General features: G+C 34.3%; 1 protein-coding gene across 2 annotated transcripts in view; it reads left to right on the top strand.

Moving 5' to 3' along the window:
* The window catches only part of DOK6 (docking protein 6), a 220769-nt gene that overhangs the window by 137003 nt on the left and 58807 nt on the right, over positions 1 to 24959 (top strand). For both annotated transcript variants that reach the window (XM_088130757.1, XM_088130756.1), the window contains exons 4-6: positions 1920 to 2039; positions 14003 to 14192; positions 22288 to 22426. In XM_088130757.1, the coding sequence (XP_087986883.1) occupies positions 1920 to 2039; positions 14003 to 14192; positions 22288 to 22426 (449 nt within the window). The remainder of the gene's footprint in view (positions 1 to 1919; positions 2040 to 14002; positions 14193 to 22287; positions 22427 to 24959) is intronic.

Genomic DNA, 24959 nt, shown 5'->3' with positions numbered 1-24959 from the left:
GCAACTTTTACATCAACCATTGTATGCTCCAGCCTTCACAAAGCAGTTCTTGATGTGTCTTTGGTTTGTTTGTCCCAGGTAAACTTAATCCCAACAAATGTCAGTAAGCACATGCTGGATCTGGTCTTTACTTTGGAGCAGATGAAGAAATATGGATGACATGGGTGTTTATCCTTTGCTATTTCAGAGCAGTTTTTTATCTAGCTACAGATTGTCAGCACCTGGGATTTCTGAAATGGCAAAGGACTTGTTATAATGGTCCATCAGAGGAACTGGTGAATCCTGATGGCTTCCTGGCTTGACAATATCCCAATGATATGGTGGGAAGCTCTGGTTTGTACCTGTTTTATCTCATATAAGCAGACAGTTCATTGGTGAGACTGCCCCGCAAGGCCCTTTCCAATTGCCAAACCAGGGAAAACCAGGTTTTAAAAGGAGCTTCTACAAATGAAGCAAATGAAAAGATACCTAGATTAATGGTGGTGGAAAAATCATATTGAAAATAACCAAATGTAGGTGAGCAGACGGGTTTGGGCCCACTTCAAAAAAGCATGATGAAGCAAGTGTATGTCTATACTCTTATTGCACCTTCAGGTTCCTCCCGAGCAACTTTGTTCCAGGTGTTCTGAACCGTTTGGAGGAATGATGGGAAAGATCCTAACTGCTATAATATTTTTGTGGATTTCTCAAAATAGACAGAGTTCAGCAATTATAATTGCTTTGGATTCTGAGAAAACATTTAATATGTGGAGGTTTTTGTAAGTTTTTGAGGGGGCTTTTTACTTAGGTTTTGTTTGTTTGTTTGTTTTTTGAAATTTTATATTTTTACTGTAGCCCTAGTATTTGGAATATATCAAGACACCAAGAATTGTCAGTCTTTGGTTAAAAGAATTATTCAAAACTAGAAGACAGAAATCTATATCTGATTTGCAGCAATGAGTTGTACATTAAAAATTATTACTGCATGACCATAGAGTTATATTAACTATATTTAATGTTAATTGATTTTTAAATGTAATAAAATTAAATCAAATTTAGTTTTTATGGTAGTACCTGTCATTAAAATTTGGAGTTTGGTCCCCAACAAACACTCATTTGTTATTCTCTTCTCTTTATTGTTTAATCCAACAACAACAAAATAAGACCAACACATATGAATAAAAGAAAGAAAAATATGTAACTTAATAAAATAAACAGTCATATATGTTAAAAAGGGTAACACAGCTCAATTTTTAAAATAACCAATTATATTTTATCCACATTGAAACGTATTAGATATTTGCATTTTGCCAAGCCAGCCTTTGATAACAGGTAGATGAGCTTTTTTTCAAGATCAGATAATAATCTTCTTTGCAACTTTCCAGGCACAGTTGATCCAAAGTTCTTCCTGGATAAATTCCAATTATCTAAACATTTTATCCATAAATCTTAACTCCTTTACTAAAACTGTATTCACAATATTAAGTCTGTTCTACAAATATGAAAGAACGTGAAGGACTGACCAAATCATATGGATTAATGTGTCTCCAAATTTATTGCATCTCCTTTAACATACTAATTTGAGATTGGAACTTCCTGAATTTAGAGAACTTTTTAAAAAAACTCCTTGTTTGACCATGTCTGTTTCCATCTTGATGTCTTTACAGATGAGGGTGTAATTGTATTACTGAAACTTATTTCTTCTAATAGTTCAAATTCTTTGTTAAGTTCTTTTCTGAGATCTTTGTTTTCTTGGCTTTAGTTTCTCTTCCTATCTTGGCAATTTCCACCATCTCCTCTGACATCCAGTTTTCTTTCCTTTTCTTGATCTTTGCCAATCTCTTTTCACATTCATCATTAACAACTTATTTGATTTCATTCCACAATTCCTCAATTCCCTATCAATAACATTCCTGATGCAGTATTTTTTTTTCTTTCAGAGCTTGAGGCAGAAGAGTGGTGCAAACATCTTTGCATAGAATGTCTTGGAACTAGACTTAATGATATAAGTCTTGGTGAGCCTGATCTACTGGCTGCTGGAGTTCAAAGAGAGCAAAATGGTATGTGTTTAGGTACTCTGCTCATCATAGTTTTTCCTCTCAAAATCAGAACCTCGCCTGTCAAATTGTAGAAATTAGGCTTGTTGGGATATTTTTGTTGCATATAAATAGTTGATTTTATTAATGTGTACAGTTCACATTAGGTAAGTAACATTTATTATGGGGTTTTGACTTTCTTCACAACTATGGACAAAAGTAAATTGTAGTATCTGAGTAATTTACAGGACAAGGATTGGTGCCAAAGTTTTTTAACATATTCTGATAATACAGATATTACTAAATAAAGAATAATCATCACTCTGAAATCTTTCTGGATAAATTTTCAGTGAAAAGGAAAGCAGTGTCAAGGGTTTCAGTAAGGCTAGAGAGGAACTTCTCTAGTTCCTGGAACTGCAGTATTTTTTTTGTTGTTGTTGTTTTTTAATTTTTACAACAAACACAAAACATACATGAACAAACAAAAACATAGAAAGGCATAAAAAAAGCATCTTCCATTTTATATCATGTGTCAACCAGTTACCAACTCGTTGGTGCCCCTTTCATAATCTTAAATTCTCATATCATCTATTCAAAATATACTTGTATACTTATCAATTAACAATTATTAATCATTCATAGCTAATCTATAGAATCATTTATTACAAGAAATTTTAACTTTCAATAGGATTAGTAATACATTTTCATCTATCGATTATATGTGTATTTATATAATAATTAATATCAAATTTCTATTATAAAATTTCCTAATCCATTAGATTACTATATTTTCTCAGTGTCATATAAAATTACTTATCTTCTTACTCTAATTTCAAATCTCAATTTAACTCATCTCTGCACATTCCATAATTTTCAATAACTTCCTCCTGCATAAGTACTTTTTAATTTTTCCAATTCTTAAAAGTTACAGTTCTAACCAGTATCAGTTACAATATCAGTTACAGTTCTAACCGGGTTACAGTTCTAACCAGATTCTTCACTACATGTTTCAACAAGAATGTCTCTAGTTTAAAATCTATATGTTACTATATTCAACCATGTATAAATTTTGGTCTAATCTCTTGAAACATTTACAATCAAATACAATTTTTAACTATATATATCAGATTTATACTTTATTCCAGTGCTTGCATAATTTTGAGTTCACCCTTTTCATTCAATATCCCAAAATATCTAGCTGTTTATTCCTTTTTCTATATTATTGGATAAGAGAAAGCAATAATAAATGTCCTTTCAAACATTCTGCTTTTTGAAGCTTCTGTCAGTTCCATCATTGTTGTATTCCCCTCGTTTTTTCTTTAAACATCTGAAGTAGTTTCTTTCAATATTGTTTTACTTCTTCTTTTGATTTTCCATTATAATCTTGTATAATCTTTTTCTCACCCTCAGTGCCAAGAGCAAGTCTGTCCCTCTTCATTTATCAGTTGATTAACCCTTTTAATTCTCAGTTTATAAGCCTCACAATAATTCTGTTTAATGTTTCTGATTTCTTGTACTATTTCTTCCTTTTCCATTGATCCCGTTTTATGTTTAATTAAGTCCATTTTAGCTTTAATATCTTTTTTCTTTTTTTTTTTGCGGGAATTTCTGCAGCTCTTCTTCCAGTTTTTTATAGTCATCCTCAATAGTTTAAAGATCTTTTTCTGCATTGTGTTTCTCGTATAGTTTATTATCTTGATAAACCTTTATTGAGTCAAAGGATTCTTTATCTTTGTTCTTGCCAAAAATAAGAAAAAAAAAAGCAAGAGGAGAAAAAAAAAAAGAAGAGGAGGGAAAAGACTAAGTCTCTTTAAAAAAAAAATCCAACTGAGGGGGGAATGGAGAGCAAAGCAGAGCTTCTAGCAGAAAGAAGAGCTACTGCCACTAATCAGGGCTCTTGTGACTAGCTCAAACTGTCCATCTTGATATTTTCAAAATCGCTTTCAACTCCACTTTCTTGTTTATAGTTACGGATGGCACCTGTATAAACATGCACATCCCACTATCTTTTTAGAAAGCACAGGGTCCTTGAGCATGCGTCACAATAGAAGAAAAAAAGCACTATGTCGAGCCTCTAGATGGCAGTGCAACTTTCTTTCGTTTACTTTCTCTTAACTCCACTTTCCCCATTTCAAAATCAAAAAGTATAAATTTCTTATAGCAATAAAGAAATCTTAGTCAAAAAAAAGGCTTAAGATAAAGAGTTATTGAGTATTAAAAAGAAAAAGCCAATCCAATTAAAAATATATTTTTTTAAGAGAAAAACATCTTGCCAGTTCCACTAAAAAGGGAAAGTTGAAAAGAAAAAAATTTTTCCCCCCTTTTTTTATAAGGTTCAACCTCGCCGCTTAATCCACTTTTCTTCACTTTTAAAAATCTCTTTAAGTTACTTAAGGTGTTCTCTAAGAATAGTTGAATAGTAAAAGTCCATCTCACCCAGTTGACACCCCTCTCTTCCTTCTTCCTTTGGAGCTGTCCCGGCTTTCGCAGCCATTTTGGCTGCCTCTCCTCCGCCGGCTTCAAGAGCTTCTCCCAGGATCAATCTGGGACTTGCGGCGTCCCTGAGATCCGCGGGACGTGCCCTTTGCGATCGCCATCTCTACAGGACGGCTTAGGTCCATCGGGACCGTCCGGGGGAGGAGATATCGGCTGCGATCCTGGGAGCCCAGGATCGCCCGCCGTATCGCCGCGACGCCAGCTCCGCCCTCCCTGGAACTGCAGTATTGAACTTCTGCAAATTTGGAGCAGGATTTCCCAGAATAGATCTGAGTCAGCTTTATTAATGCAATAAGCAAAATGATCATTTAAGAAGACCAGGCTGAAATGAGTTTCTGAGTTTTTTATTAGGACTCTCTTGATCCAAGCCAGGTTAGAAAATGTGTCTACACAAGTTTCAATTGTCTCTGTGATTGATGCATCAGGTTAGGTTTTGACTATATTTTGACTATATTGACTACTGTAACAGACCGAAGTAAAAATGAAGGTAATTAACATTTATATAGCCAGAACATATTTATTATTTTGGAGTAAGTAATTGTTTTGAAACAAATCTATTTAGGACACAGTGCCCAGGTTCTCTACTCAAAATGCCCATAAGTCACCAAGTAGCCATAATTAGCAGCAGCATTTAAATTCAAAAACTGAGCAAAATTGATGTTTTAGTAATATGTAGAATTGAATCATTAGTTTCACTACCCCAGACATTGCAATTTTGATAAATATCCCCCAGTGCCAAAATTTGCATTTAAATTAGCAGAGCTAAAGCTAGTTGTCACCTTAAGTCTAGAAAGAAAAGCCGGTATTTATGGTTGCTGCACACAGAGGACATGATGTAAAATATTCATTAATGAATTTAAATCAGTTATCAGGGATAGATAAACCATCTATACAGGAGTATTAGCAAATGTATTGAAGTATCTTCTTTGTGCAAGCTATATTGCAATGGATCGTTGTGCAAATATTCCCAGACAAATGGGTCATTTGTTTTTTTCAAGACCTTTATATAAAGGATTACTTTTAAGGCTAAAGTTTCAAAAGTGCTTGGTAGGGAAAGGAGATTTCAACCCACCTTTTTTCCCCTTATTTTTCCACCTAGAGCAATTTTGGCAAATATATACTGTATATTAAAAACTCCAACCTGCTGCTTATTTGCCCATCAAAGCAAAAGTTGTAATGCAGTATTGATGGAGATCCTAGCTGAGCTTTGCTACCTTTATCAAGATAAAACAAAATGCAATACCCACTCAGAGGGTTGGGTGGGGTATTAATGACTATCACCAGATTTTATTTAATGAAATAATTTATTTTGGAAATATTTTCCCTTTTATTCAACATATGTAGGATCTACGTGAATGAATTTTTAATTGCAATTTAGGTCTTCTGACATCTAAATGGCCTCTTAGTCTGAAGCCAGAATTGGATTTAAGAAGCCCACAAACACAGGTTACTTAATATTTTTTTAAAAAAGTATAAACCATGATTTAATACACTTAATCAATTTTATGTGCAAAATAATTCAAAGAAGAGGACAAAATATCAGTCTAGTTTTGTTGTTGTTGTTGTTGTTCAGTCGTTAAGTCGTGTCCGACTCTTTGTGACCCCATGAACCATATCACGCCAGGCCTTCCTGTCCTTCACTGCCTCCCTGAGTTTGCTCAGTTTCATGCTCATTGCTTCAGTGATACTATCTAACCATCTCATCCTCTGCCGTCCCCTTCTCCTTTTGCCTTCAATCTTTCTCAGCATCAGGGTCTTTTCCAAACAGTCCTCTCTTCGCATTAGGTGACCAAAATATCTGAGCTTGAGCTTCATTATCAATCCTTCCAATGATCAGTCAGTGTTGATTTCCTTTAAGATTGACTGGTTTGACCTCCTGGCAGTCCAGGGGACTCTTAAGAGTCTTCTCCAGCACCACAGTTCAACGGCATCAATTCTTCAGCACTCAGCCTTCTTTATGGTCCAGCTCTCACAGCCATACATTACTACTGGAAAAACCATAGCTTTGATTATGCGGATCTTTGTCAGCAAGGTGAAGTCTCTGCTTTTTAATATGCTGTCTAGGTTTGCCATAGCTTTCCTCCCAAGGAGCAAGCGTCTTTTAATTTCATGGCTGCAGTCTCCGTCTGTGGTGATCTTGGAGCCCAAATAAATGAAATCTATTACTGCTCCCATTTTTACCCCTTCTATTTGCCAGGAATTAATGGGTCCAGATGCCATGATCTTAGTTTTTTTAATGTTGAGTTTCAAGCCAGCTTTTGCACTCTCTTTCACCCTCATCAAGAGGCTCTTTAGTTCTTCTTCACTTTCTGCCATTAGGGTGGTATCGTCTGCATATCTGAGGTTGTTGATGTTTCTCCCTGCAATCTTAATTCCATCTTGTGATTCTTCCAGCCTGGCATTTCTCATGATGTACTCTGTAATTTGAATGTTATTATTTTCTTGGCAGAAATGGAGGATCAAATTTATTTACTATTTATTTTCAGGGCTTTTATGTGGCTTACATGCCACTTCAGTCAAAACCAACTGTGAGTGACATAGCCTAACATTTATATTAAAATTATTAATAAAAAGTAGAGGCTAAAAGACAGATAACAATGTGCCAGAGATAAATCCTACATTTATTATAATCTACATTACTGTACAGGAGGCATAAGATCATATTCCTCCCCCAAAGTCCTGTTGAAAAAGCTAAGTTTTGATGACCATTCTGAAATCCAGCACAGGAGGTGCCATCTGGATCTCAGGAGGAGTGCTACTGCTAAGAAGAAGCAATTGAAAAGGCCATTTCCCAGAAGTAAGGTTTCAGGGAAGAAATAAACTACCAATTTAAACTACTAATAAATTAACAATGGCTACATTTACATCCCATAAAGTAGTTTATTGCCAGCTAGTGCCAAGTGACTCAATCTGTAGTCAAATGAGAGCCAAAACTAGCCTGATATTATTACTGGAGTAGAGTATTCTCACATTTTGCTGATTCAGATTACTAATCTATATGTAAGGAGAAAGGAGAAATTCCTTCACTTTTTTTTCAATGTGCACATGAATCAGGAAATGGAAAACAGTTGTATTCTGATATCCATATTTATTTTTTTTAAAAATGTTCTGTGCAATGTGAAGATTGAACAGAGCAAATTAAGGTTGGAAAAAGTAGACAAAATTGCACATAACAGATTGCTCATCATTATTAATAGCAAAAAAGCAAGGTGATATCTTTCCTTCGTCCTGTGATTTATAACAAAGTTCAATTCTGTGTTATTATAAATTTAGATAATGGCTTGTTCTAACCAAAGTTAGTTAACATGAGATTATCATATGAATATTTCTTGATTAATTAATCTTCAAGTTTATACATAATGCAGAACAGTCATGGATTAGGTAGGTCATCTAAACAAGAGTATTGTTCTTATAGAACCAGGTTGCAGAACCAGGTGTATTTCTTAGGTTTGGAATTTCAGTTTCCATCAACCCTGGCCAGCAACAGATATAGTCCAAACCATCTGGAGGGCAGATGAATCCTGTTCTTTTATAGTTTATTTCTTGGATTATTCTCATTCGCAAATATGTATTACTAGGTTGCCAACTAACCCATTACATTACTAGTTTATTATGAGTGAGCTCATATTATGAAATCAGAGTCTTGAAGCCAGTGCAGATTTGACATGAAAAAATTGTTATACGTCCATTTTCTATTAATTGTATTTATTTATGAATGTCATTGTCTGTCTCAGACCATCATATTAGGCTTGTCTGTAATTTGAATTCTGTCAGTATTCTCTTCTTTTTCCTTAAGATATAATTATATTTCTGAATCAAAGCAACCATTGTGTCCCAAAGAATAGTAGGGTAGTTGGTTCTAAACATTCAATACTGAAAATGAATGAATGAATGGAATTTGTACTGCAGAGAATCAATTTCATGCTAGTTATTTTTTAAACCTAGAGCAGGGTTGGTTGGTTTGTTCGTTTTTCCACCAATTTTGTGGGTATAGAAATTGAGAGGGCAATTTCCTCTAATTTCTTAGAGAAAGGAGAAATTCTCAACAATTTCTCAAGGGCAGGATTCCCCCTTAGTGGTAACCGTAATACCATTACTAAAACCCCAGTGGAAGCTGCTGTGTCATGATGTCTTCTCTAGGAATTTAATTGATTGGAGAAGCCTGGGAAGCTGCAGACTACTAGAAAAATGAGTTTACAATGTATGATAGGATATTGACACACACACCTTTGTTACTCATCATTAAATAAGTAGAACGTATTCCTCAAAAAGGGGGGGGGGGTTGTTGGTTTGTTTTCTAAAGAAGTATTGGTTCAACACTTTCATGCTTCTGTTACTGGTTTTCTTCCAGCAGAAATATGGCAGTAGACGGAGCATAGAATTACAGAATGACTTAAGTCAAACCTCAAAGATGTATTCACCCTTCAGAGATTCCTAAAGATCTAGTCAAGCAGTATTTATGTATTCATAAAAGCCTCCCAAATATTATGGGCATTCTTGAAAGCCTGATTTGATAATTTACCATCGGCTCTTTTAGAGTGCCAGTTTTATAAAACCTCTCAGAAGTTCTGCCTTTGTGAACTGGATGAGATGGAACACATTCTTCTGTGCTGTCACATTTACTCCAATTTAATTCAGCTTCTATTAATTCAGATTAATTTTACATTCAATTATTTTTAGCTGACTCTTAAGTTTGCATTTTTGCTTCATACCATAAAGGACTCACATTATGATTGTACAATCTTGACTTGAGCCAGGTTTTTGAAATAAGTCAGGATATGTAAATCTATGTTGATTATTATATTACCACTCCTGTATATTTTACTGTATTCTGGATTACGATTGATAAAATTTGATTTGATTTGGAGTAGGAGAACTGTTGTTTCTTTGTATGTCTAATTCCATTACAAAAGGATTTACTGCAGAATATTTTCGTGATAGTCATTTCTACACAGTATCTTGGTATGTGAAATCTCTAATTTTTGGTAACTTTTTCACCACTAGTTCTAATTCCTCTAATTTTCAATGCATACTTTTTTTTTGTCTCCACTCATGGGTAATCACTATTGATTCTGTTTCTTTAATTTGCAGCTGATGTTCAGTCTAATCAGGAACATTTAATTTTAATGCACAATTCACCTTAAGATACTGATCTTCAGTGTAAAAGAAACAAATGTCTCTTGGCATTTTGAGCATACTCTGTTTCTGAATGTCCTTTTCTAATAATAATCTCAATTAATTCAAGGTAGCAACAGATGTTTTTCCCCGTGTTTTGCTGAATGTGTAGAAAATTTCAATTGGATCTTTTTCTGTGAATATTAGAAATAGAATATGTATAGTCTATGCTAAAAGCTACCTCCAAAGCCATGGCAGCAGAGTTCTGCTTCCATAATAAGAATTCACCTTATTTTTTTCCTTAGCCCCCTTCTCCCAAATCTACTCTACCAACTGTAGTAACTGTCCAGAACAAATTGGAGGAAAAGCCAATGGATGCAAAGTAAAAATTTAGTCCAATAACAGTTTCTCTTCTACTTCAAGATGGCCATCTGCAGATGCATCCCATTGTCATGACTTGGACAAAAGTATATAATGTCTTTTTTCATTATTTTCTTTTAGCACAAAAGCCAAAAGTGAAGATTGTATTTAAAATTACAAAAACGCAGCCATGTCCACCTCATGGGGCAATACATAGTTGTCAGAACTACAGTCTCTGTAGTCTCTGACACAGTTTTTGAATACAAACTGAAAAATAAATTAGCAAATTAATATATAATTTAATTGGCTGTCTTGACATTCACATAGTCAGTTCTGATCAGCAGTGTAGCATAGGAGAATGACAAAGGTCATATTCTAAGGAAAAACAACAAAGCCCTCCTAGTCATTATTTATTTATTTATTTATATTTCCAATTTAGATACCACCCATCTCACGAAAAAGTGACTCTAGGCAGTTCACAATAACACAACAATAAATATTAATTAAAATACAATGAAAACAATATAAAAATACAGTAAAAATAGAATAAAACCAAACACATATGCAAATAATAGTGATGTATAACTATTCTGAAATTAAATTAAAAAATAAACAAGCTAGCTGGGAGTTAATTGCAGTCACAAATGTGAAATAAAAGATATGGGACTTTGACGGAGTAGTGTCCATTCAGATGACTCCTTTACGATCTTGAACTGAGCAAAAAGTTGATTTAGCTTTTGCTAATGTACATTCTATAGGTTTTTAAAGGTTTTCAAGTGTTTAGTTCTCAAAAAGCAGATGCCATCCCCCAGAACAAACTTTTTTTAAAAAAAATGTATTTTCCTGAAATGACCATTGATTTTCCAAAATTTAATATTCCAATTCTTCCTTCCACAGATCAGATAAATAACTGATCCTAGCTTTCATTTCACCTTTTAATAAGTTTTTAAAAATTGTGGGTTTCTATTAAAGTGCAGCATTTCTTAAAGAACTTGAATTTACGAGTGCCTCAAGACTGCTAAAGCACCCAGGCCATACTTTCTAGGTATATTGAAGGCAAATCAGACTCAAAAGCTTAAAACAACTATTGAGAATCAACTGATTTAAAGTATTGATCCCTTGTTAGCCCAAGTATTCCAATAGAATATCTGCCCCATTATTTTCAAATTTGAGTTATACCACAGTGCCCCCTTTTCATGTGATTCGGTTTCAGAACTAGCCACTTACCTATTAATAACCAAATATGCCTAGCAGCTTTCAAAGTACAATACAAAGATCCTAGTTTAGAATACATAGACCCTAAAGCTTGCCAAGATTTCAAAGATTTTACACATTCGCTCTTCAAATGGACCCAGAGAGGAAAGTAATTGTAATAAGTCTCATTCCAATTAATTAATCAATCAATTAATTAATTAAAATAAAAGCCCAATTATATAGCTGAAAATCCTTATAAGGTGATTGCAATTTTGCCAAAGATATTCTAGAGGCTTTAACCTGCTGTAAAAAATTCTCATTGATTTATGTGTGTGAAATATCTAATAAGAAGTAACATTATAGTCTCTCTTAAAATGTACATTAATCTTGATGTTACTCATTTTAGTAACAGTAATCTTATCCCAAAGACATAATGGGGGTTTTAACTGTCAAATTACATCTTTTGTAATTCCATCTATACCTTTGGAAGTATTTAATTCAACATATTGTGATAAAAGTTAAGAAGTAAAACCCAGGTATTTTATAGAATTATACAAATTGTAATTCCTAATCTCTTACAATCATCTATAGATATAGTAGTACCCAAAGGCAACAAATTAGATTTATTCCAATTAATAGTGTAACCAGGATATAACATCAACTAGCTTTGGTAATTACATTGTATAATTATTAAAAATAGTCATAATATCATCTGCATACTGTATATGGCAGACCTAGACATGGCTGTAGTCATGTAATCCCCATGCTATATTTTATGAAAATGTTGGTAGAAATCTAGGAAGCACTCACGCCAATTTGTATTTTTTTTAAAAAAGCAGTGTTTCCTGTTGCTTCAGCTACTTTTTACTTAACCACACAAAAACTGGAGTAGCTGCACAGTATACTTATGCAAGAAGTAATACTTGATAGCAATGCATTAATATGCTGAAAACAGTAAAAACCCAAAATACATCAACGTAATATCTATCAACATTTAATTTTTTATTTAAAGGCCTTGTATACTACACCATTAATGTGATTAGTGAGAAATACAGCTTTGGAGATATATACAGATAGCTGTAACACTGAGTGAATCAACTTAAGGGCTTATTAATCAAGCAAAATCAAACAGACTGAGGGACAAAAAAAATATATTGAGAATGACAAGTTTATTCATAGCTTGAAATCTTTAATATTATTGTATATGAAATTGTTCATTAACTGCTCTTTTTTTAAAAAAAAAACCTTTCGTTCCTGTTCAGTTTCTAATGTTTCATATTAACTCTGAGGCATATTTCCGGCTTAGTGTTCCATCATCTTTTCAACAAGTGACTAAGAACATAAAACTAGGTTTGTATGGATTCCTACTGGTACCTTATTAGACAATGTGTGTCTGCACTACTACCTATGCATCATGTTAAAATTAGATGTGCTGTTATATCTTTCAAGATCTTTATATTAGTTGGCTATACAGTAGACTTGTTGCTACACTTGAGTTTAACATCCTGAAAATAATCTTTTGAGTTTTTAAAAATTGCCCTGAGTCCCATCCTCATTTGCCACTGAAAATAACACCACTGGGATTTGGTGACAAGCCACATGGTTGACGATTTTAGCCTTGCCACTTGCTACTGCCGACTTGTACATAGAGTCTCTGACTTTGTGCTTTTCTGCTCATTCTTGCTACCCCTTGGAAATGGTTATAAAAGAAACAATGGTTGGCAAGTGTCCTGCGTAAAACTGCCTTTGCCAATCGCTGCAGCCACAGCAGTGCATTTGATAGACACAGTAGAGGGCATAAACTATAAATATATAAACAGTTATACAGAGAGAGTCTAGAAATTTTAGTATTTTATAATTTGAAATGATAATGTTCATATGTTAGCAGATATCCGAGCAATAAGGATAAACTAAGTGACTATATGCATCTGAAAAATAAGTGGTTTCAAATAGAGCACTTTGTTTACCTACAAAGAAGTTGCATATGTATTGCTTTTTGGATAGATAAATTAGGAGATGACATAATAAAACAACTTGAGAAATATATTTTAGATCAAGAAGCCAGCTGATGGATCAGATGTTCACAAGAGATGACCAAATGTGGCAACTGATAGATTGCTACCAGTTGAAAGGAAGTGAGACAGAGAGAGAGAGAGACAGAGAGAGATTGCAACACAGTGAGTGAAGGTCAACTAGATGTGATATGTAAGATCCATGATATTCAAGATCTGTTTGTACTTGGGAGAGGAGATAAGAAAACACTCAATAGCGGATGAAAAAGTGCCATTTTGGTTTGCAGTTTAATCTTTCTGCTATGTTGTTTCTTCATTAAACTCTCTCCTTTTCTTCATTTACACAAAGAAAATATGAAAACTGAATGCTTACAAAAGGAGGCTTTAATTCCATTGTTTTGTTTTGTTTAATGGTAGTTTTCGACATTTAAACTTTGTATTATAAGTTTGTTACTAAATATGCCAAGTTTTTTTTTAAAATTTGGAAAATAGGTTTATCTTCCAAAATAAACTAATTGAAATTATTAATGCATAAAAGGAAAGTGTGAAGGTCAGTGACAATAGGCAAAGTTTATTTCATCATGTTAGTGAGAATCTGTTGCTAATGATAACAGAGTATCAACTGTGCTTTCAAATATGTTAGGAATAAAAAAACAACCCTTTTTTCTGAATAAATCATATCCCCATATATTTAAGTAGGTTTTATTTTATAAATGCTTCAGTCAGTAGGCAAAATGGGAATTGTATTCATAATTCAAGCCAGCTCAGAGTTTTCACCATGATTGTGTTATTTTTGTTTCTGCTTTCCAGAACGATTCAACGTATATCTTATGCCTACACCAAATTTAGATATCTATGGTGAATGTACAATGCAGATCACACATGAAAACATTTATCTCTGGGATATCCATAATGCTAAAGTTAAACTGGTCATGTGGCCTCTCAGTTCTTTGAGACGATATGGGCGTGATTCAACATGGTTCACTTTTGAATCTGGAAGGTAAGTATCAGTTCATGGAACTCTAATAACATACTTTACTTTCATAGAATTGTGTATTATTGCTGAGGTCAGCCTTGTCATGGTACAATGTAAAATACTTGCTTCAGTGGGCACATTCAAGAATAGTTGCTTTTTACCTATCTCCAGCAAAATTGTGTCTGTAGGTTTAAGCTTTTTTTATTATTATTATTGATTAATTTGCAAAAAGTACAAAAAGTCCATTTGGGTGGCATTGTATTCTGGCTTTAAGCATTTGGGTTTGTCTGTCTGGTGATGCCATATCTCTGAAACATCAGCAGAATATCAGTTTTTAATAGTGTGTTGACTCCATTTTTTACATCCCATTATAAAACTCAACAATGGTTGACCAGACACACTAGGATTCTTAAGATTTTTTTGTTTGTTTGTTTATTGACTGTGATTGACAAACACTTGTCAAATAAATGAGTGACATAAATCCATGATGCATGGAGAAAAAATGAGAAAAAGATCTACACATTCAAGTCTACCATCCATCTAAAGTGTAGCCCATAGTAGGTCTGTTGCAATTAAGATAAAATCTAAAGTCCATCCAAATTTGATTGAATTATGGTTCCTGCCTCTGGTGTTTCATTATTTTAACTTTATCTATGATCTTTTGTAACATGCTATTGAAGAGGCCTTGTTAATCCACCTCTCTATTGTTAAGTTATCTAAAATTTTCCAATGTTGGACAATCATTATTTTAGCTGCTCAGTTTAATTAAATAATAAATTCCTTGTTTTTAAGCTTGAGGATAAATCCTGTGAATAAGTGCAATAACCCTAACTCTGAGGACCATTCAATTAATTGTTTAGTAATGATGCTTATCTCACCAACATTTTTACACCAAAAGGGTATAAGTTTAGAGTCCTTGAGGTTCTCTGAGCTTGGTTGTTTTCTTGCAAACATTTCATTACTCAGCTAAGTAACATCTTCAGTACTAGAATGACATGGGGTTTGCTCTCTGTTTATATACAGTGGCGTGCCCTGCCAGTGTTGGTGGGTCCCCCCCCCCCCGTTCCTTGATTAGGGTATTGTTTACTGCTTGATTGTATGTCTGGTGATAATCTTGGTGTTAATCTCTGCTTATCTGGGTGATGATTGCTGGTGAGGAGAAGTTCTGGTCTTTTGTTTCCTTTTTATTGTCTCTTTTGAATAGTGTGTATGTTGTTTACCTCTATGTGCCTGTTGATGGCTACCTTGTCTGAATACCAAGCTTCCAGGACTTACCTCGCATTTTTTAGATTTAGCTTGGTCTAAGTTGCTGACAGTTTACCAATTGAAACTATGCTTATGTTTGTCCATGTGTTGTGAGATTAAGGAGTTTTCATCGTGTCTTGTGACTGCTACCTGGTGTTCATGGATGCACTCTGCTAACCTTCTGCCTGTCTGTCCTACATAGTGGTTGTTACAGTCCTTTATCAGAAATTGCCTGACCTCTCAACCTACTACAATATAACCAACACAAGCTATGAAAAGGATAACACTGCCATATATTAGAAACGTCTCAGATACAACCAACAGACTTTTACAACCACATGGCATCTCCATAGCACACAAACCAACTAAAGCCCTCCAAAACATCTTAAGTAAACCAAAAGACCCAGTAGTCCAAGAAGAAAAAACAGGAGTCATCTACAACATACAGTGTAAGGACTGTAATAACCTCTATGTGGGGTAGTTATAACCACTGTATGGTTCCTTATTGCTATAGAAATCTTTCATTCTCTAAAGGTTATATCTTCTCAAAAGTTTCATTTGCCATAGTGATAGCATGGGAGTGTGGGGGAGGGTGTGAGGGGGATGTGTGAGGGTGCACAAGAGGTGCTGTGTGAGTCAAGGAGAGTGGCAAGAGGTGCCAGGCAGTCAAGAGGGTGCATGAGAGGCACAGGTCAGGGACAGTGCATAAGAGGCACAGGTCGGGATTGTGCAAGGAGGTGCGCATGAGGCACCATGCAGGTTGGGGAGGGTGCACAAGGGTGTATGAGAAGTGCCACATGAGTCAGGGCGGGGGTGCGGGTTGGAGAGGGTGCACAAGAGTGCGAGAGGTGCCACGTGGGTAAGGGAGGGTGTACGGGGGTGCAGCATGGGTTGGGGAGGGTACGCGAGGGTGTGCAAAAGGGACTGGATGGGTCGGGGAGGGCATGCAAGGGTGCGTGAGAGACCAGAGTGACAAGTGCAGAGGGGCTGGGGGAGGGTGTGGGGGACAGGAGACTTATCCTACAACTTGCTGCCTTCCCTGCTGGCTTCCCCATTGACTTTCTGGGGAAACCAGAGAAGTTGCAAATGGTGATCACATGATTGCAGGGCACTTGGCAACTGGTCATAAGTGCATACAGGTTGCCAAGCACCTAGATTGCGATCACATGACCACGAGGGTGCTGGGATGGCTGGAACCCCAAGGACCAGTCATAACCACCATTCATTCAGTGCTGTCGTAACTTGGAATGGTCAGTGACCGAAAGGTCAAGGACTACCTGTATATATTATAATTATAATTACATAATATTATAATATATCAAGGGTATATATTTATTTTATCAAATTTGGAGTATCATTTTGATAAAAACACTTTCAAACTTGTTTATTTTTGAAAAATGTTTTGGATGAAAGAACAATTGAAATTATTTGGCTCTAATATAGTTTCAAATTGGATGCGTCGTTTAGAAAGATCTTCCAAATTAATGGAATCATATGCCCTAACTGCACAGCTTGATAATATATTCTCAAATTGGTAATTCCCTAGCCTCCTGGCATGTGAGGTCTATATAAAATCCTTTTATTAATTCTCATTCTCATTCTTATTCTCTCTCTCTCTCTCTCTTGCATGAAAGCAAAAGCTTTATTTTATTTTATTTATTTTATTTTATTTTATTTTATTGCCAGTACCTTTTAACACATTCTAGACCTTTCACTGGGAAGCACTGAAATAAAAAATTGAGCCTTACAAGGATTTTCATTTTAACAGCTGCAATATATCTTAAAATATTGAATTATTTTTAACTCAACTTTTCATTTCTTTGTTTAATTTCTTCTGCGTAGATATATAGTTACTAATAAAAAGGTTCTTAGCATTTTTGGTAATAGTGTTCCCTAAATATTTAAAGTCAGTTGATACTTCCCTTTGAAATTTGAGTGGGGAGGTATGAAAAAACATCAAATGTGATTTGGGGAAATTAACTGATAGTCCTGACACCTCTGCAAACTCCTTCTTGATATAGTTAGGTGCACAGGAGAAGTATGAGAGAGTCAGAAACATAACATCAATAGATAAATTGAAAAGACATGACCTGGTGCCTAATTGTGTTCCATCAATCAGATCATTGTATCAAAGTGCTATTGGCGGTGCTCGTATACCTAAAGTGAATAATAAAGGGTAGCCCTGCTTAGTATGCCCTAAATTCATAATAGAATCTGAATCACAATTCTTAAGTCTTATTTTACTTATTTATTAATAGATTTTGTAGATTTATAGATCTTATCTGATAGATTAGTTTTGCTAATTTGTATGATATTTAATAGGATGGATGGATGGATGGATGGATGGATGGATGGATGGATGGATGGATGGATGGATGGATCTAGATGTATATTCTAGATGTATATTATATCTAGAACTGAAATCATATTGATCCATATGGATCATTTTACATATAATTGGTTTTAGATGGTTAGTTAATAATTTGGGGTACAGATTATAATCAATATTAAGAGGTAAAACGGCCATGTAGGATGTCAGTTCCTGAAAATCTTTACATGGTTTAAAGATCAGAATTATTTTACACTCTTTCCAAGATTGATAAGGGATCTACCAGATGCAGGGTATTGCATAAAAGTAAAAATTCAGATATTAAGATCTCTTTAAACTCTTTGTAAAATTCTTTAAGAAAATTAATTGATTAACACTACTTAGCAGGATATAATTAGATTCAACTCCGGATAAATGGGGGGAGTGGGGAGTAGAGTAGCGCATACTGTGCTAATAATCATATAACTGGCCAGAATTATATCAGATTGTTATTTAATTTGATGTGTAGAGGGAAAAATTGGCAACATTTTTATCCCATTAAACTTCTTGTCCCATTTGGCCTTTAATTGCTTTGCCAAGGATACCTCTTAAACTTACTATGCAGATCTGAAACCATTTGGAAACAGATGTTAACAGCAGAACCTGTTATCTACCTTACTATGAATTGAGAAATCCACATGTACTCTCTTTTGTTCTATAAATGATCCAAGAAACAATCTATATAAACGAAGCACCTGAGTTTGATATCTAAATATATATAGGTAGAGACCTTTGTGAAAAGGGCAATAGGAAACAGAATCTTTAACGGCTTCAGTTAAGTCTTGCTATCTGACTTTCTCCCATATTGGGAAAAAAAATACATCTGCAGCACTCCAAAGCAGGAGCAAGCAACTTTTTTGATTTTGGCAGTTTAAGGCCTCACTATATGAGGTGATGTCCGTTTTTTTAAAAAATGAATGAATAAATAAATAAAGATGTTTTTAGCCTTTCCAAGAATTTTCACAATTATTTTCTTTTCTGAAAATTGGGAAGTGGAATTTTCACTGATAGGTTTGGTGGGGCTGTTTCAGGCTACAAACGAAGAGTATGGGGCCACATGCAGCCCAAGGGTTTCCCACCTCTACCTTAAAGCTAACTGAGGACAAATATACTTAGCCAGGATATCTTTTGTGGTCAATTCCTCTGTTTCTGTAGTTATTGCCTGAAAGCATTCCAAATAACTGACATTTTTATGGTCAGCTGTTCTTGCATGATGGCTCTAGATTTGAATCAATTGTTTTAATCCTAATTTAATTAATGTATGTTTGGATACTTTAGTTTATTGTCATGGATGTAATACTGTGTGTTTTGCAGTGTTGTAAATTGACAAGAGTGCTTGTGGAGTATGGTGGTATACAAATTTGATTGACAAATAAATAGATAAATGGCTTCCAGGTTGAAACTATACCAACAAAATGATATTCCAGCAATAAAGGATTTTCAAGATAAAATCAATAAAAAACTAGCAGGAGCCTTATATTTTTATACTAAACTTTTTAACCTAGCTTCAAGCATCTTCATGGAATAAATTAAAGATTTTTTGAATAAAACTTCCAAAGATTATTCTGACCAAGTAACTGCATGGTTTTCTCTGATACTGTTAAATCAATGAAAAGTGGCAGAGTTCTTGCCCAAATGCTAAATGTAGCTGCTCAATATAAATGCTGAAATGTTGGCAGCAACGTTGGCACAAAGCCTTCAAAATGCATTACTCTCAATAATCTATCTCACACAATCTGGTTTCATAAAAGGACTTCAGGTAACAGATGATATCAGTTGGTTAATTGACATATTAGATATTCAATCAGATCATCATAGGCTGTTTATATCAGTTGCATCACTGAAGACAAATGGTGGTTATTCAGACTGCTTGATTCTCCAGACCTCCATTTAGTGCAGGGTTCCTCAACCTTGGCAACTTTAAGACAGGTGGACTTCAACTCCCAGAATTCCCCAGCCAGAATTCCCCAGTCCACCCATCTTAAAGTTGCCAAGGTTGAAGAACCCTGCACTAAATGGAGGTCTGGAGAATCAAGGTTTTATTGTACTTCTCACCCGCAGTGATGAGCTTCCACTGTCAACCATACTTCAGTTGATCACAGAAGCTGGTGTTTAAGCTGATGTGCCTTATTTCTTTTGGCCATTCCTAATGTGGAAAGCCATTTCTCCATTTCTTCAGATGCTGAAGAACTGCTCGGCTGTATGAAACAACTTTGTGCTAAGGCTTTTTGTGCAGTCTTTCTCTGTTGCTGCCAGTTTAGAATATCAAATAAATTTATCTTTCCCCAAAAACCAGCATTTTACTTTTTTTGTTGTCAGTATATTGTACCCAAATAGGCTAAATTAAATAAAAAAGGAATCTTCCTGTTCAGTAGCCAATTATGCAGAGCAACTGATTAATCAGCAGCATTTTGTGGTTATTCCAAGCCAATAAAGTTATGAGTTGCCTTAGTTTTCTGCCTGCTATCTGTATATTGAGTTTCAGTCCCCTATGAATGTAACAGATAAGTAGTCAGCATTATTCTGAAGGAAATTGTCCTTCATTATCCATTTATACATGGCAAAGAAAAACCTATAGAATGATAGATTATGAAAACAGGGATTATGAGTGACCTTTAGAATCCATTAAAGCAGGAAGGAATAATAAAGATAAGCAGCTCATAGTGAACTGGTCCTACATCCAAGATGTTCACTTCTTTTTTTCAAATTTCAAACATGAATCATGTTCACAGAGCATAGACATGAGGTGGTAAAACTTACATTTTTGTAGAGAACATTCCTTGATTTTAATGAAAGAGAAGCCAACAGATAACACCTGTATCAAATCTTCTAAAATAGATAAATGTTGAGCTGCCATATGCTTGTTTTCTTGGTGCTATTTCTTGTTCACTTTTAATGTGTTAATCTTCATTTTGATTTACAGGGCTTCTTTGCTTCTGTGACCTTTTTTCACCTTTAGGGCTTGTCGGCTGTCAATATGCCCTGATTAATTGCATTTCTTGCTCAATCTTTCTTGGCTTCAGTTTTGTTTTTATTTGTTAACCTTTGCTAACTTTTATTGTGATCTTTCATGACTTTAACCTTTACTTCATTAACTGTCCCATAGGGCTCTGTACTGTATTTTTATTTTTCTCAAATATTTCTGGCTTTTTCCTGTCATTGCAGCAATATACCTCTAAGTAAATAACTGTGATTCCATGCCACTGTTGCGTAGAAACATTTTAAGTGTAACTTTTAGAACAATTTTCAGGATGACATAAGGGGGCTTGTATATTTCTGTCATCAGCATTCTCATTTCTACAGTGTATATGAGGAGATGTTCTTCAGTATGGTCTCTGAGATTCACATATTGGTTATAGGCGTGCTCATTAAGAACTGAAGGGATGTGGTGGGTTCCACAGCAAGTTGCATGTTATACATTAGAAATGTAACAGCAGCGTTACAGTTGAAAGGACAGTCCTTGTTAAGAAATCTTTAGTGTGTTATATATGTATATTATATTGTAAATCCCACAGACTTTAATGGAATTTGTCATCTGAATCTTATATCCTAATTCTAAATCTCATTGATTGGGATCATGCATCTGCTAAGCCATGATTTTTCAAACCATGGATTGTTTGATATGTCCCAGTTAGCTGGGTTCCCACAATTCAGTAAGAAATAAATCATGGTTTAATGGCATGTCCACACAATATGCTGAGGCAAAACCAATAAATCCTATATGGGATGTTGGCATATTGGATGGTCCAGCTAAAGTCCTTAATTCATTTTGTGCAATTACCAAACAGTGAAGCCATTGTTTCCACATTCTCATGGCTTTCCCCAAATCAATACCTAACACACAAACATTAGGAGTGATTACTTGGGTATTTCAAAAATGTCTTAATGGCTTGGGCACTTCCTCCAATATTTTTATATGTTGCAACTCTAAAGGAGATTCTTGATTATTCACATAATCTTGTTTGTGTATGTGAGTATAGAGAGAGAGACACGCGCATACAAATTTAAGCATGCAAATTTGTGTGATATTACTTGAAAGTATTTCATTTATTACTTTAATGTTGCATTTAGCTTAAAAACAACATTAATATCAATATTGTTCTTACTTTTGCTAACAATTTGTAACTTACCCTCCAGGAACTTTGTTGACCACAAACTGTATATTTTAATGTGCGGGAAATAAAAAAGTATTAAGTACAAGTGAAATTTAATGAACTCTAATTAGATACACATTTCAATTAGATTAAGCTTTTGCCCTTATTTTACCCATTCATTGAGTATGCTCTTAAAGGCAAGATAGGTTCTTTGCCTTTAAAAAAAAAAAAAAACTTTTGAACTCCTGTCTTATGCTGTTTAAATTTCACTAAATAATATCCTTTACTAATTGACATAATGCTGCAATACTAATAAGTACTGAAGATCCCAGCTAGGCTTTTTTATATTATCAAGCCACTATAAAACAGAAACTCATCTTAGTATAAATATACATGTATCTACATTTTTCAGGATGTGTGACACAGGAGAAGGGCTATTTACCTTTCAGACAAGGGAAGGTGAGATGATCTATCAGAAGGTCCATTCTGCAACACTGGCAATAGCTGAGCAACATGAAAGACTGATGATGGAGATGGAACAGAAAGCACGGGTAAGACCCTTTCTATTATTGAAAGATAATTTGTTGGAAGGAAATAATTGTTGAAATAAAATCAAGAAACTTTATACCCTAACTAACTTAATTGACAATTATTAAAAAACTTATATTAGTTATATCAAACTATTCCTTGTTAAAATTATTGTTTTATTTATTAATCACGTTTATACATTCCCACCAATATTTTTTTTCTTCCTAATGAGGTGCAGGTTCAAAATGCATGTAATTGCATGTAAGTTTTGACTAAAATTATGCATTCACGATAACAAATCAGGACATTCAAAGTTTTAAAAGTGTGTTTTCTTTTCTCTATGTGGAATCAGGTAGATCCTTCTGTGAAACATAACCAGTGGTGGTAAAGATGTTGGGAAATGAAGCGTATTAGCTTTCAAGAAATCCCATTCATATATCCTTGGTTTGGTGGATCACTAGTTACCCAGATCCTCCTTATGTAGTTATTGTAAGCTGAACACTTAACTCCATATAATTGTAGAGCTTAATAGTTTAAAAATCAAGGAGTTTCCTATAGGTCATTTCTTAGCAGTTCTGTACTGTATATATTAAGCATCTAAGGGCCCACCTTGCTCTTTATTTTTATTCAGTTTTAAAAATCATATCAAGAAGTAGAAGGGTACTGAAAATGTTTAAATCATGAAGGTCATGTTTAATTCCAGGAAAACAAGGAGATTTTCAACAGAAAAGCCCATTTAGGGGAAAGTCAATACAGTATTCTCAGAGCAGGCATATGTTGTTGCACATTAAATTACTCTGGATTTCTTTTTAGTTTTCCTCTTGCCAGTTGTGAGAGTTGATCTAAAGAGCTCTGATAGAAAGGTAAAGAAAATATGGCCAGGTACCCTTTTCAAATATTAATTTGAATTTTATTTATTTATTTATTTATTTATTTATTTTTATTATTATTATTATTATTTAAATTTATTAAATTAGTTAATCATATATCCTTTTCTGATCTATTAAATACCACTTTAAAGTAACAAATGAGGTCACTCTACAAATCTATTATAAATCATACTGCTCAAGTTAGCTTCCATATTACTTACTGTCACAATTAGCCTAAATTATACAAATCAATAGTTGAAACCAAGTCACACATGGCACAGGTGCTATAGTGAAGCATAATTTACCCCATAGAATTCAGATATTGCTTGAAATTAAATATGTTATGTTATCTTAAGTCTCATTCACCACAAGTCTGCTATCAAGGCAACTCAACAAGCTTTGTACTGGCCTAATTTAGAATAAGTCACAATAACTATTCATGTGAAATATTGGAAAATTTGGATGCAAGAAAGCTGAAATATGAGTGCAATGTCATTATTATAAATCTTTATTAATGTAATGGAGGGGCAGGAAAAATGTAATGAATTTGAAGAAACATGGAAATCATGTACAAATTAAAGATATTCTAGACAAGCTGGCAGATATAACTAATGTGAGATAAAACTTCAAATTCCTATGTATATAATATGCTAATTTCCCATATTTACTTATCAATGTATACACTAATATATAATATATTTTGGCATGATTTCATGAATTGTGTTATGTGTAAATATAATTTAAAAACAAAGTCACACGTTGAATAAAATAGTAAAGGAGGAATTGAGCTTTTTTTTTTTTCATGCACAATAGCTAAAGATTTCTTTTAAAAAGAATTATTTCTTAATTAGGAAATCCTTAGCAGAATATCTCATGTATGACAGTAGTAATACTCCATTAAATGCACTTGCCCTATATTCTCTATTCCTGATGTTATGCTGACTTTGCCCAGAAAGGTTGTAAGGAAGAGGACAGAGCTAAGATGGTTATATTTTCATGACATCATCTTAAAATGCACGTGTAAAACATATGTACCTAGCAATGCTTTCCTTGTTTAAACTTTTGCAGTTGATCAAAATAAATATAATAATTAATATATGCTTAAAGGTTGTTTATTAATTGATTAACATGATGTTACATAGGTTTGAATTCATATACTGAAACAGACATTAAGGTTATGCCCTGATTAAGCACTGGCATAAATGAAGACCTGGATATTTAAGCTACAGTTTTGTACTCATCTATCTGGAAATAAGGCAGTGGGACTTATTTTTCAGGAGCCATACATGATTGACAAGTTAAGCAGGCCTCCTATTAATTAATTAATAATCAGAGTGAATCTCACAATCTCAGTCCACTGCAACTTTTGTTTGTATCCCCTCATGATTAGGCTGTAATAAAAAAAGTTTGGATGTCACTTTTATGAAACGCATTTCCATAAAAAAGGCTAAAGAAGAAGTGTCCAGTAAGACAGAGCGGCTGAGGTGGCAGAACAAACTTTGTACACTTTGTAATTTAGAAAGAATCAAATGGTTGCACACTTTGTAATTTAGAAAGAATCAAATGGTTAAGAGAGAACCGCTGTGGCTGCTACTACAGTGCTGTCATTGTTGGCTGCATCTTCAATGGCGTTAGTATGAGGAATAACAGTAGAAAGGGTAGGCTCGGGAAACAACCTGCTTCCCCC

The sequence above is a fragment of the Python bivittatus genome, unplaced genomic scaffold (genome assembly GCF_059951505.1).
Source record: "Python bivittatus isolate LINGU-HERP-01145 unplaced genomic scaffold, Pbiv_v1 ctg000840_np1212, whole genome shotgun sequence".
In the NCBI taxonomy this organism is placed as follows: Eukaryota; Metazoa; Chordata; class Lepidosauria; order Squamata; family Pythonidae; genus Python; species Python bivittatus.
Note: the sequence above shows the minus strand (reverse complement) of the source record. Positions and strands in the feature narration are given on the sequence as shown.